Source organism: Diabrotica undecimpunctata, chromosome 9, assembly GCF_040954645.1.
Source record: "Diabrotica undecimpunctata isolate CICGRU chromosome 9, icDiaUnde3, whole genome shotgun sequence".
NCBI classification, from domain to species: Eukaryota; Metazoa; Arthropoda; class Insecta; order Coleoptera; family Chrysomelidae; genus Diabrotica; species Diabrotica undecimpunctata.
Window position 1 is genome coordinate 125,836,341 of NC_092811.1, and position 15,154 is coordinate 125,851,494.

The 15,154-nt window shown below is 32.6% G+C and overlaps 1 protein-coding gene across 1 annotated transcript; it reads right to left on the bottom strand.

Moving 5' to 3' along the window:
- Positions 1-7,939: 7,939 nt before the first annotated feature.
- Positions 7,940-14,566, bottom strand: LOC140451410 (cathepsin L-like proteinase). Its single transcript, XM_072545199.1, has 5 exons — positions 14,544-14,566; positions 12,913-13,006; positions 12,422-12,760; positions 11,240-11,513; positions 7,940-8,303 (listed from the first exon to the last, which is right to left on the bottom strand). Exons 2-5 carry the CDS (start codon positions 12,994-12,996, stop codon positions 8,053-8,055), a joined length of 948 nt encoding a protein of 315 aa, XP_072401300.1. The 5' UTR covers positions 12,997-13,006; positions 14,544-14,566; the 3' UTR covers positions 7,940-8,052.
- Positions 14,567-15,154: the final 588 nt, after the last annotated feature.

Below are 15,154 nucleotides of genomic sequence, written 5' to 3' on the forward strand. Positions count from 1 at the left end.
ACGTCAAAAGTCCGGTCTACCCAAATGGCACTTGGTTTATTTCGAAAACGAGGTAAGTTCCTGTTTCTTCTTCTTATAAGACAATGTCTTGTTTTTTATAATTGTAGCATTTAGGGAATCCAACTTTTAACCAGCGTTTGGGAGGTCATCTGGGTAGCTGATGGAGGTCTGTTTCTCATCTTTTGCAATTTTTGTATGTCCATTATCACCCATTTAATCAACGTGGTGTCTCCATGCTCTTTTTATGACTCTAGACCATTTTACAATGTCTTGGATATTACACAGGGTCCTGATAACGATATGTTTTGTCAGTGGTTGATCTCACTTCATTTTTATCATTCTTGGTTGTTACTTAGTAGTGATTCTTTCTGCTCGTATTTCTGTGGTGTAGGTTAATATAATAGTAGATCTTACATATTATCATAGTAATTCTGTTAACCTAACTACTTTTATTGTTTGTGTTTTTATTTCTTGTTTAAGATTTTTGATGCTCATAATATTAATTTCTAGATGTTTAAAGGACTTAATTTAAATTGCTAACTGACCCCTTCCGAGTTCTCTTGATATTATCATAGACAGCACTATCTTCAGAGATAATCATTTTTTTGCTATAATTTTAAACCTGTATAGTAGTCTTTGTAGAAGGTCCTGATCTTCGGATATTATCACCGCGTGGTCATCGTGATGTTGTGTGTTGTCCGCCTTCAAAAATATATCTGTGTCTCGGAAGAATACAACAGTATGTCCATTTTCATAACTTAACAAGAGAGCAATTTTAAACTGTTTCTAAAAAAAGTACATAATGCATTTATTATAATTACAAAACATTAAAAATTAAAAGTGAAACTGGAACAAACCATGAAGTGGAAATATCCAGGAGTGGCTAGTATACCTGTTGAATACAAAGCACGTGGTGTTCGTGTGTATTAAGGTATAAAAAAAAATTGCTTATTACAAGCTTAAATTTTTTATTTTAAGAAGATCTTTTCGGAATTAAATCATTCCATCATCAGTTAAATAAAAAGTTGTTAAAAAACATTGTATGGCCACTTAAAAAAACTTTCGAAGGACATCCGTATTAAAATATAATCCTCATGGTTTTATCAAGGTAAATGCAATAGACTTATTGATTATTAAAAACTGAAGATGGGGGCATCTTACATGACCCCCTGTAGCTGGTGAAGTTTTTTCGACTTACATTACCTCTGATCTGTTCTGGAGTCTTGGGCTAACTGAGTTAGCCCAAGACTCCAGAACAGATCAGAGGTAATGTAAGTCGAAAAAACTTCACCAGCTACAGGGGGTCATGTAAGATGCCCCCATCTTCAGTTTTTAATAATCAATAAGTCTATTGCATTTACCTTGATAAAACCATGAGGATTATATTTTAATACGGATGTCCTTCGAAAGTTTTTTTAAGTGGCCATACAATGTTTTTTAACAACTTTTTATTTAACTGATGATGGAATGATTTAATTCCGAAAAGATCTTCTTAAAATAAAAAATTTAAGCTTGTAATAAGCAATTTTTTTTTATACCTTAATACACACGAACACCACGTGCTTTGAATTACAAAACAATTTTTTTTTCTTTAATTTTTAACCGTTTTAATATCCATAATGTTGATAAGGTCATGTCGAGTATCGAGAATGGAAAGAATCAGGAATGAGGAGATACGAAACCATACAGGAATTAGAGATACTCTTTCAGAATGCAAGGAAGGCAATTACAATGGTATGGTCACGTGATGAGAATGGAGGAGGAGCGGTGGCCAAAGAAGGCCTTAATGTATGTTCCGCCAGAAAGAAGGAAAAGGGGAAGACCACCAAATTCCTGGAGAAGAGAAATTACAAAAACAATGCAATCTAGAGGCTTAGAAGAGGGAGATTGGAGAGATAGGAAAAGATGGAGGCTGAAATGCGGGAAGCGGCAATCGCCGTAGGACCCCCGTTATATGATGATGATGATGTTGTATCGTTTGAAAACAGAGGAATTCAAAACTGTAAACAGAGATGAAAGTACTTCGACGAATATCAGGGAAAAGTCTGTTGGATAGGGAGAGAAGCGAAAATATAAGAAGAGCATACAATATAGAAGACAGAAATGGATGGGTGACAAAACGGAAACAGGAGTTGAACGAATACATTAGTATAATGGCAGAGGATAGGATAGTACAAATAGCACGAGATAAGTCACCAAATAGACGAAGAAGTATTGGCAGACCAAGAAAAAGATGGTGCGATAATTTAAACAATTTAGCTGGCTAATATTGAAGAAGAAACAGGCTTTAAAGCCTGCATACAAGAAGAAAGAAGAAGTAGAATAAGCTAAAAGTCAGCAAACGGCTATGCAGCAAAGTCCATCAACAATTAATATTCTTTGAATATGTTATGAGAGCAGACGCAGAAAACATGGAAAGACTTATTATCCAAGGAAATGTAGAAGGTCGAAGAAGAGGCAAAAATCTTTGGAAACGGACAATACACGACATCACGAGGGCCACTGCACTCCCTCCGGTGTTGAAGAAGATTGAAGAAAAAGGGAGACCATAAAATTATTTCTCGCTTTTCCTTTATATGTCCCAACTGCAAATTTAAGACAATGGGAGATAATTTTTACATAAATAATATAAAAATATGAAACATATGAATATACTTATATACTTACTATAAAATATTGTATTTATTTTAGAGAAAATTGGACCAGTTCTGTCTCAGTTGGTGCAAATTATTGGAGAGAGTACACAAACGGTATTTATAATATTACAGATTGCGGTCCTCATGTACATGGAGTTGTTGCTGTAGGATATACTGATAAATACATTCTCCTCAAAAATTCATGGGGGAGCACTTGGGGAGAAAAGGGATATATAAAACTAGCCAGAGGAAGTAACATATGCGGTATTAACGACTACAATTTTTATCCAATTTTATAAACTGTAAAACTAATTATTTAAAAACTTTAAAATGATTGGCATATTTTAGAATATAGTAAATTAAATTTGTTAAAAAATAAAATTTCAATAGTTTTAATAGGTAAATAGCATAAAATAGGTCGAAAACATTAATAAAAAGATTAAAACATCAATTTTTTTCTACTTTTCTTGCTTGTAACTTTAAAACAGTTTATTGTAAAGCAAAGTCGTGAGGAAATAAATTACCATTAAGTTTTCTATAAGAGACGGCTGGTTAAAAAAGTTTTCTATAAGAGAAGGCTGGTTAAAAATGTTTTAAACCATTACCTTTGCTGCAAAATAACAATAAATACAAAAAGGGGGGAAACGAGCCTATTAATGGCTTTAGAAAAAAATGTAGCAATACACTAACAATACAGAAAATTGTGGGAGGCATAGTTTATAGATATACACAAAGTTTATTAAACAAAATAGATCAGCTGAATACTTTTTATACAATAAAAGATACAATATAGGTATTATGTTTCTCTGAACACTGGCTCAGAAAAAACGAATTAACAACATTAAAGCATGATGGGTATTTTTTGTCAACTTTTTATTGTCGGAAGGTAAGGGAACATGGAGGTGTTGTAATTTTTAGCGATAATAAAATCTCTACACTATATATCATGTGAATATTAGGGTGAATTTTGTGCACTAGAAATTATAGATATTAAAACTACTTTAATAACAGTGTATTTATATACAATTGTAAATAGGAATTTTAAAGTTTTTCTAAACCTATTTGGAAGCGTCTTTCTCTGTTAATTTTTTTAGAAATAATAATAATTGGAGATTTCAACAATTATTTCAAAAAAGCTTCTAATAAATTAAACAGTTTCCGTGGTCTAATTTTTACTTTTAGCTTAACCACAACTATTAATGAATTTATTAGAATTACAACTACATCAACACCTTGTTTAAATAACATCTTAACATAAGCAGTGAGATAGTTGGTTGAGGACTGAAAAATTATAGTACTAATACATACAGAAGACATAGGTATAACAAGTACACAATGGCATCCTGATGTTAAAACAGTCGTTAAATAACATTGACTGGCCTTCAGTTTTTTCTCTCAAAACAGCAACAGAATTAGCTTAATTTATTACCGAAATGTATGTTAAATTAACTAAAATTAATTTTCCAATAAAAAAATTACAAACTCGTAGTAAAACTCCAATTTCTTGGCTTGATGACGAACTAATTGTAATGCGAGAAAATCTTTCCACAATCAATATAATTGCTGATGTTACAAAGGAATATAGTGGGAATAAAAAGTTTAAGCAGCACTATAAATCAACAATATCATTAAAGAAAAAACTGACTTTGGTGAGATGGTGATGAGAATTTCTTTTTCAAGTCAGAAAATAAATCTCGTGACAGTTGGAAATGTATAAATTATCACAGAAATAAATTTCAAAATAAAAAAGCCTGTCCAAGCTCGATTACATCAAATTATTTTAATAAATACTTTACTTCAGTAGCTAAGGATATTAGAAGTTCTTTTAATTCTACAAATAAAAATGTAGCCATAGATTTTTTGAAAGATGTACACTCTCCTTAAGATGTACTCTTTATTTTTATTACCTGTTAGTGATACTGAAATCAGGAATGTTTTGCATAGATTGAAAAATTCACACTATACAGATTTTTATTTCTTAAACAAAAAAATAATTGTGGAAACAATCGATATAATTATTGACAAATTAATTATACTTTATAATAATTGTCTTACTGAAGGGATTTTCCCAGATGTATTAAAAGTAACAAAAGTGCTACCAGTGTTCAAAAAAAAAGTTTTAGATGAAATTGAAAATTATCTTAATCATTACCATTTTCGGCAAAATTTTTGAGAGTATTCAAAATGTTCGTTTGATAGAATATCTAGAAAAACACAAAATACCCCACTATAATCAATATTACATTAGAAAAAAGTGTAGCACTACACTAGCTATACAGAAATTTGTGAGAGATATAGTTGATGGCTTGGAGGAAGGTCGTTTTGTGTCTTTGACATTATGTGTCACTTATCCACTTATCCAAAGCTTTTGACTGCGTTTCACATGAATTAGTGTTGGAAAAAAATTCATAAATACGGTATTAGAGGAAACACTCTTAATCTATTTAGATTTAGATCAGACCTAACAAATAGAAAAAAATCAATTTTTCTTAATAACATCTATTCTAAGTTTAACACTGTCGAATATGGAGTTCCTTAAGGTTCAATATTAGGACCCACTTTGTTTATCTATCTGAACGATTTATTTTACTATAATTTTCCTATAAAATGTGTTTGCTTCGTAGACGATACAATTCTCATTAATACTGATATTAATCAGCATAATTTAAAAATTAAAATAAATACTGATACCCAGAAAACAAAAAACTGGTTTTCTGATAATAAGCTTCTTTAGATCCTTTACAAAGCTCTTCTTTCAATGAAACTAAAGCAGGGTCTAAACATGGTTGTAACGAGAATTCTGGAGAACCTTATCAAGATGTTTTTAATTTTTCTAGATTAAACAACTGGACTTTGTCCTTTAAAATACTAGGTGATTTATTAAAAATTCATAAAGAAGTTCCCGATCTTTCTCATTTGCCCTCAGATGCTAGAACCTTTCTTCACCCAGAGAACTTTAATTAAAGAACGTTTTCCCTGGAAAATATTTCTACTTTGGTCTTAAAAAAATACTCTGATCCATATGATTCAAATTTCAAAAGTTATCTTCACTTGTGACTTACTAGTAAAAACTAGACTCTTTGCAGATGACTTAATCATTTTGTTAAGGGAATAAATAATAAAACCCTTCAGACCCATCTACAGAAAGTGCTATAGAATCTCGAATTATGCACAAATTGCACAGGTCTTCAATTATCATCAACAACATCAAAGGCTATGTTATTTTCAAAACAAAAAGACATTATATCACTCCAGAATTAAAACTATTTAATAAAGAAATAAAATATGTTGAGAAAATTACATGTCTAAGCATGACATAACATTTGACAACAGATTATCCTGGAACCACCACATTCATGATCTAAAAAGTACGTGTCAATCTGCACTTAACATTATAAAACTGTTGCACAGAACACTTGGGGAGCAGATAGTAAAACACTGACCCTTATGTACAAGTCATTGATCAGGTCCAAACTCTATTACGCTTGTATTATTTATGATTCAGCAAAACCATATATCATAAAACAACTCGATCGAATACAAAATAGTGCTTTGCGAACTATACTAGGTGCTTTTTATACTAGCCCTACTGAAAGTTTACACTGTGAAGCTAGAGAAATCCCTCTGGAATTCTGAAGAAAATAACTTTCACTAACTTATGCGGCATCAATACAGGCAAATCCTTTAAAACACATGCTAGGCTTGAGCTTCCTTTTTATGAAAGGGTAAATATAGATACCTCAATGAACTTGAATTCAAATTTCCAGATACCTATTGTATACCAGATATTAACACTGTTCCCCCTTGGACTGTTCCCATCTCATCTATCAATACCAAACTCTCCATATATAAAAAATCAGATAACCATCCCAAAGCATTATATCAATATGTCCTCCAAGAACTCATAACATACAGTAACCATAATCTTATATATATATACTGATGCCTCCAAAAACTATAGATGGAGTGGAAGCAGCATTTATGTCTAATAAAACAAAAATATTAATGAAACTCTCTAAATTAACATCCATTTACTCAGCCGAGTTAACCGCTATCCTCAATGCAATAAATTTTGTGGTAGAAAATAGTATCAAAAATCCTGATATTATTACGGATTCCCTAAGTTCTGTAATTGCCCCCAAATAACTTATATACTAACCATCTAAATCTACTACTTATTAAATCAGCATTAAGTCAACTGCAAACTATGAAGATAAATGTCAACTTTGTATGGATTCCTTCCTATATCGGAATTGCAGGTAATGAAGAAGTAGATTCCTTGGCAAAACTAGCAATCTCGAGTCCGGAAGCTGTAGAAATCAGTTTTTGTGTTAAGAAACTTTTTCCAAATTATATTAAAATTTCAGAGAAACATTTATTAGATAAGAACATTTTTATATTAATTCTTTTTGAAATATGTTAGCAGCAATTTTATTAACCAAACTAATTTTATTTGGTGAGTTAACAAAAAATTTTTTCTTTCTAGTTCAACTTTGTAAGATATTTTGTATTTTTTAGCAGCTCTTGATAATAATTGTAAACACAATTGAAATCTCGAGATAAAAAATAGTTAACCAATAGCCCTTTTATTGACTCCAACCCATACAAAACATTTATATATTTTTTCCAAACGAGTCACAAGTACTTTTTTTGTATAATTTTGATAGTGGATTTGTCCCGTTTGTTAATAATAAATAAATATAAATAAATGTAATAATAAATGTAAGTTCCTTTAAACATTAACGTTTTATTTCCCAAAATACATTCTAAATATGCCCAGGATGACGTCACTTTTAGTACTTTATACAATGGCGTTGACCTCCAATTTACATCCTCAGCGCTAAAACAGACGTTCGAGAGACAACACAAAAGTCCGTCAAGTAAGTCCACCAGAAGTATTATGGACGTTCGATTAAGGTCCAATTAACGTCCCTGTACTTCCAAGGAATGTCCGCTCGGACCGTTAAATGGACGTCCGTAAGACGTTTGGCACAGCGACATTCGGACCAATGTACGACATTAAAAGGACGTCCTTGGGAACAAGGCGGACGTTCAAGGGACGTCCTTAAAGTCTGTGAGGGACGTACTGTGGACGTCCACTGGACGTACGTGTGCTATTAGGATATCTACTTTAATATGGGCTACTTTTTACTAGACAGTTGGAACTGGTATCGGTGACCTATAAGTATACTACTTATTGTTTATTAGTTATTGTATATTAAAGCAATATTAGCAATAAGTCACAGCTTTGTACACGTTAAGTGCATACAATCAGATAAAAACAAATTATTAATATTATTTATAGCATTTATTTTTAACATAATATGTTTCATATTGGAGTTGCATTATTTTCTCAACTATTCCATTTTCTGGTAGTTTGTATATTTCTGATTAGGATTGCATCGTAAAATATAATCTATAAAATAGGATACATAGCGTTTTGGTTAATTTTACACATGTTTCGTCCTCTAGCTATTTTCATATATCCTTTGTCTCCCCAACCTGCTCCCCAAGAATTTTTAATGATAATGTAATCTTCAGTATATCCTACTGCGAGTACGCCATGATCAATGACTCCATCAATGCAACCTGTGTTATTAAACACACCCCCATTATATAGACCCCAGTTCTTTGTAGAAATACTGACACCGACCGGACCAATGTTAGCTAAAAAAAATATATTTTAAATTAGTACAATAACATTAAAAGAATCATAAAACAAACCAAAACTAGCAATACAACGGTGAAACGAAACGTGTATGCAAAACAGTTATTAAATCATTATTAAAATTAAAAATCATCAAAAAATTTATTAAAGCCTAATTAATTATATAGTAAACCTCGACAGAGAGAAAGAATTTAGAAAAATTTTTAATAAAATCCTTTATAAAAAGGTATATAAAAACTCAGGCGGGCTATGTAAAATAGACAAAACGTTTTCGGAATAAGTATTCCATCATCAATGTCAGGTTAATACGTGAATCTAGCCACTAAATATGGGGGTAAAAACCCTTTAAAAATGGGATATACCCCTTTACCCCTTTAAATATAAAGGATTTTATTGAAAAATTTTTAATATATGGTATACAGCCAACTACAGGAACTTAGTTTCCTTGTGAAAGAATTTAGAGCATTCTATAAGAAGAAAGTTACCATTAACAGAAAAAAATTCAATAAGTCAATGCAAAAGTCAAAATGGTGACCTATTTATAACAAGGAAAGATGTATTGAATAGATGGACGGAATACTTTAACCAGGCACTTAATATAGAAGAAGAAGAAAACTTTAAAAACGAAAGAGATGAAGTAAGCGGAACAGACGAGAGGTAAGAGGAACGACCAACGATTCTTGAAGTTAAAGATGCAATTGAAGAACTAGCCAGAAACAAATCACCCGAAATAGCTTATCTATCAAAAGAAATATAAACACATAAACCTCTCATCCTCTCATCAATGATTGGCTATTGGAATACTTTGCAGAATACATAAAATGGAGATATATTTAAATGCTCTAACCACGAAAGCCCATACTTTTCAAAATGTTCCATAAGCTGGTTACAGCTTATTTGAGTTTCGTCAACATTGAGCCGTTGCTTCAGAGATCTTAATGTAGGTATGCGTTGCTCTTCGTACATGATATAGAATTTTAGATGTATTAAGTCCTTATCGGCTCCGTCCATACATTTGGTGGAACTGGAATCTTTAGTTTGTCAAGTTCTCTTTTAAGTAAGGTACTTTATATAGCTTTTACAATTTGCTTTGCATCTACCGAGAAATGTTTCTTCTTTATCGGAACAATAGAAGAAGTCCCATTATTGTTATCCCAAGGACACCATATAATGATAGAAAACGTAATAAATAAAATAAGTAATACTACCTAACACTTTCCGTGATACTAAAAGACCAACAAATTTTATCAAGAACTTGTATTTCAATACTGGTTGGTGTTCAGTTCCATAAACTTATTATATAAATATCTCAAAACCAACTAAAAGATGATTAGCAAACCCGCGCTACCATAAAACCCTCTTATCAGTACAGTTTCGTCAATATAAGCCTTATCTGTATTAATTTAATTATAATGAGTTTGGATTGTACATAATTAAATCAACATTAAGAAATGAAGATTGGCAAATTTTACCAGGAAAATGGGCCTTTTATACTATTATCGGTTAACGCAGGATGTTTATAGTCGGTACCAATTAAAGTCAACCATTTACTGCTAAACAAACTTTAAATCGACAATTTATCAGATTGTAACCCAGAGACAAATTTTAGAAAAAACAGTGAAATATGGCATGAATACTCATCACATGAGATATTATTGATGTAATGTTTGAATTTTTTAATCTAATATATGACACAATCCCCAGACAATAGCTGCAATTTTTGGCAATACCCAAAAAAAATACCCAGAGATGCATGGATATGAATCAGGACATGTACTTATATTTTGTAGATTTTGAGAAGGCATTTGATAAGGTTCGACATAAAAAGCTTGTAGAAATATTAAAAAGCAAAAATATTGACAGTCGTGATATGAAAATTATATCTAATCTATATTGGAATTAAACTGCCAAGGTAAGAGTTATATATAATAACGGATTTATTACGGCTATCGCCGCTTCTTCGCCCCCAATTTCCATCTTTTCCTGTCATATACAGTTCCCTCTTCTAAGTTTCTTGCCGCCATTGCTTCATCAATATCGTTGCGCCAACTTCTCTGTGATCGTCCTCTCTTTCTTCTTTCAGGAGGGATCCATTCAAGTACTCTTCTAGGCCATCTGTACTCTGGCATTCTTTTCACATGTCCGAACCAGATTAATTGGTTTCTTTCTAAGTCATCATTGATATTTCGCTCCATTTTCATTTTGTTTCTTATTTGTTCGTTTCTAACTCTCTCCAGTTTCGATCTACCGCAGCTTCGTCTCAGATAATCCATTGCTGTCAGAAGAGAGTTTAAGGTAAGAGTTGGCAACCAGAAAATCCGAGATATCAAAATACAGAGAGGAGTCCGCCAGGGTTAAGTGCTGTTAACACTACTCTTTAATGTCTACAGTGGAGTGATATTTAAAGAAGCTCTCTCAGATTCACTAAAAGGTATATCTATTAATGGAGAAGTTTTGAATAACTTGTGTTTTGCAGACGATACAGTAATAATGACGGATAACAAAAATGATTTGCAGAACGTGATACACCGACTTCATGAATGCTGTGATAAATACGGACTAACGATGAATTTGAAAAAAAAACAAGTTATCTAGAACATATTTACAAAGGAAAAAAATACAACTTCCTGCGACTGATAATGGAAGGAAAAGTGGAAGGAAGAAGAGGTCCAAGAAGAAGAAAATGCTCCTGGCTGAAAAATGTAAGAGGCTGGAAAGGCGTGGATACACATTCGACCTTAAGAACAGCTCAAGATAGAGAGCAATTTGCTGTAGTTATAGCCAACCTTCAGTAATGGAGAGGGCACCTTAAGAAGAAGAAAAATCACTGGAGGAAAAAATTTGACATAGCAAACTGGAACATTAAAAAATTTGATCCAGATAAAACATTGTTCTGCTTATTTATTGGCGCTAGTCTTGTATTTACCGTACTTACCAATAGCTGAAATTAAATCATTTTCAGTACTTTTTATTAGTTTGTGTCCTGAAATAGTAGTAATCACTTTTGGTACATCTTTTTTACACGTGCCCTTTTTTACAACAAACGGATAATCTGCTTCGGAGCTGATACCATGGTCTTTGATAAATTGGTATGCGTATTCTTTGTATCCACCCAGATGGCCTTTTGGATGGCAGTCAATAATATTTTGTATACTCAAAGGAATTCTTTGTTTTTTATGAATTGCTATTTGTCCTTCTACTGATCCAAGCTGAAAAAAATAATTTTACATTTAATTTTAAATTTCCTGACGTAAATTGACAATGCAAAATTTTTAGGTTTATAGGTTTAGGATTAGTAAAACAATTTAATATTTTTCATATGGTTCGTATTTTGTTTATTGGCATATCTTAAAATATTTCTCAAAATTCCAAAAAATTAATTTAAAAACTGCACAAATCAGAATTCTTAACAAAAAAAGACACTTTCTTAAAATAAAATCTATTATATTGAACGGTAGAGTAAACTAGAGGGTGTCGCCAATAGCTCAATTCCGGCTTTACGATTGGTCAAATTGCAACCATAATTGCAGCCAATGGTATTGCCCGAAATTGAGTATTAGCTGTTGTGCAAGCTCCAATGGCAGAGCGCCATGGAGCAGTTGACCTAATTAATTTCGTATAAGTATAGGTGCACAACGGCCAAAAATTCGTTCTGGTCTGGACAGGGCTCCGCAGAACCAACCTTCTTGGCATCAGAGACCTTCTGGTTGATTCAATTTCCAGAAACTCTGCTTTTTATTCCACCTAACCGCTATCCTTTTATTTCATGATTTTTTTAAGTTTTCAGCCTTTAAGTCTCTAAGTTTAAGAACTTTCAAGGAATTAGCTGGACTAAATCCACTTTTTAATGGGAAAAAAATCAGACACGAAGCTAAATACAAAGATCTCCTGGCATTGCTTGATTACATTCCACCTGTTAATCATGGAAAAGTAGCCCATCCCACAATAAAACTCTCATTTGCAGTAAAAATTAGCAAATAAACTCATTTTAGTATGCCTTAGTACAGACATAGATATGCATAAAAAATATATTATAGTAAATCCAGTTTGAGCTGTTCAAATTAATGTTCAAAAAGTGCGAGAATTAAAATAGTAGATATTTAATAAAAAAACTTACACTAGAAAATATCCAACACGCTTTAGAGTCTTCTTGAGATCTTACAGGTAATACTGCACCCTCCTTTCTCCAATCAACGGACGCTGGCAATTTTTGATTTGGATCCGCTTGATAAATTCCTAAACTATCTTTAAACAATAGTTTTGTTGAATCTTGTCCATGATATAGAGAGTGGAACTCTTCCTCGGTCCGATCGGCAAATGGAGTAATACCTTTAAACCACTCTACCTCCCCTCGTTCGTATTTTGCGTTGTGATCTTCAATCTCACGAAGACTATTTTGAAAAATTTGGAATCTAAGTTTGTTCTCTTCGTGTCCATAATGTCTAGAATATTGATCCTAAAAGGAGGTCAGAAATAAGTAGATTATCGTTTTCTTACTTCATATAAATATAGGCAATCTAAACAGGGGCAGCTGGGTAGCTGTATGAAAACAGCACTGTACAAAAAATTAACGCTTGGTATTTCCAAATGGGTAAATAAAAGGCTTACCTTGAAAGAAATCCATTGCTCGTAATCATCTAGCTTAGCGGTGATTTCCACAATAAGGCATGTAATAAACACGATTACTTTCATTATGCTATTACTACAAAATAAATGTTATTTAGTTTTATTTAAATTGAACAAAAGAAAACGTTCCCTCTTCTCTCGTTCTTTTAAAGAGAGGAGCGTCCTGATAAATTTGTGGATCCGTGTTTACCATCACTCATCTTTTATCATTTTCTCCACCATTTCTCTCACGGAATCAAACATTCTGCAGTTACACTTTCTTTCAAACTTCTCTTTTATCCGCCCAATGCTCACACTCCAACAACGTGTGTGTCACAGTACCCAAGAGACCACAGTAAAGGCACTGATCGGACTGAGCCCTCCTTAACCTAAAAACTTAGCTGCGGAAGCAACCATGGCCTGTTAGCATTTGCACCAGATAATATTCCAGCTGCCTATGTCCACAGTTCACCCAGCTTCGCAGGTTGGAATTAGTGACTTCGTTCACTTCGCCATAGTACGTGCTGTCTCCCACTCTTGGTGCCACTAACCGCTGTGAGCACATGTAAAAGAGTACAGCCGGTGATCACCCACAGAGCAGCAGCTGACACAGTCCTGTGGGTACATGCAACCTGCATGTAACTACTTTAAAGTTTGATTATATCAAGTTTAAAAATAGATACAAATATTGATAAGAAACTAAAACAAAGCATGGAAACATTCATGTCACAAGAACTGCAGGGGCAAAGACTGTTTATAGTTTTGAACAAGTAAGAATTTGAATACTTAGGAGCAACCATAACGAACACAGGAAAAGAAGAAAAAGGGACAGACAAAAGATTAATGAAGGGAAACAGGACAAAAGGGTCACTAAATTTATTACTGAAAGCAAAAAATGTGTCAAGAAAAACTAAACTGAGAGTCTAGAAGACAGTATTCAGACCCACAGTGATGTATGCCACTGAAACGTGGATTATGAACCAGAAGGAAGAAAAGAAAGTAGAGATCTGGGAAAAAAGGTGCTCAGAAAAATCTTCGGAGGAATAAAGATGACAGAGAATATTTGGAGAAGACGAACGAATAAATAAATAATGGGGATGTATGAAAATCCAGCAATCACGGCAAAAATTCGAGCCCAAAGAGCTAGATGGCTTTTTCACATACGAATGCCAGAGAATCGAAATGTTAAAACAATACGGAAGAAGGAAGAAATGTGGAAAAAAAGAAGAGGGCGTCCAAAGAACAAATGGTTGAAAGCTGTACGGCAAAACTTGTCAGAAATAGGCGTGAGAAATTGGAGAGAGAAAGCAAGGGACCGAAAAAATCCAAGTTTTTAGAAGCCAGTGGCCTACAAGGCTATATATATATATATATATATATATATATATATATATATATATATATATATATATATATATATATATATATATATAATTATATATTTAATAAGTAAATTAATATTTAATTCGACACCAAAGTGAATTGATAATACTGAAAATTTTTACTACTAGAAAAATTATATTGCACACGAGTGACGAGAATACTACATAACTTTTCACTCAAGATTCACCAATATATAAATAATTAAAAATTAAACATAATTTTAAACTAGTTAACTTGTTCAAAATGCTTACCCTTAATCTTGACCAAGTTCACAAAAAACTTTAAATGCTGTAACAAATTTCTGTATACTTATACCCAAAAATCATTGACGTAATTGGGGTGAATCGTGAGTCTGAAAAATAATTTATTATTTTCATAAACCACGATCTGGTTAGCCCACGATTTTAGGTAGTCTAAAATGTTGTTGTTTTCGAATTAATTTTTACCTTAATTGTTTTTTACTGTTGCTGAGCTTAGTGATCTGGTTTAAATAATTTATTGTCCTTTTACCTATTCCATGTTTTACTTAAATTGTTTGTCAAAAATATTGATTTTTTCTTTCTTATTTTTTGTAGTAATACTAATAGCCTCAGTTCATTTACTTATTGGGGTTAGTACGTACTTAGTCATTTATGTCATGAATTTTTGGTCTGAACTGCAGTGAATTTGGATACACCAAGCATTTAACTTCTACTCTGAAATATTCATCAGATCTTATGGTGTCTGAGTGTTCTGAGCCCCGAGATCACTTTACTTGTGATCGCTGTTCACTGCTAAGACACTAATACTTTAGGAAGAACGTCAAAAGTCCGATCTACCCAAATGGCACTTGGTTTATTTCGAAAACGAGGTAAGTTCCTGT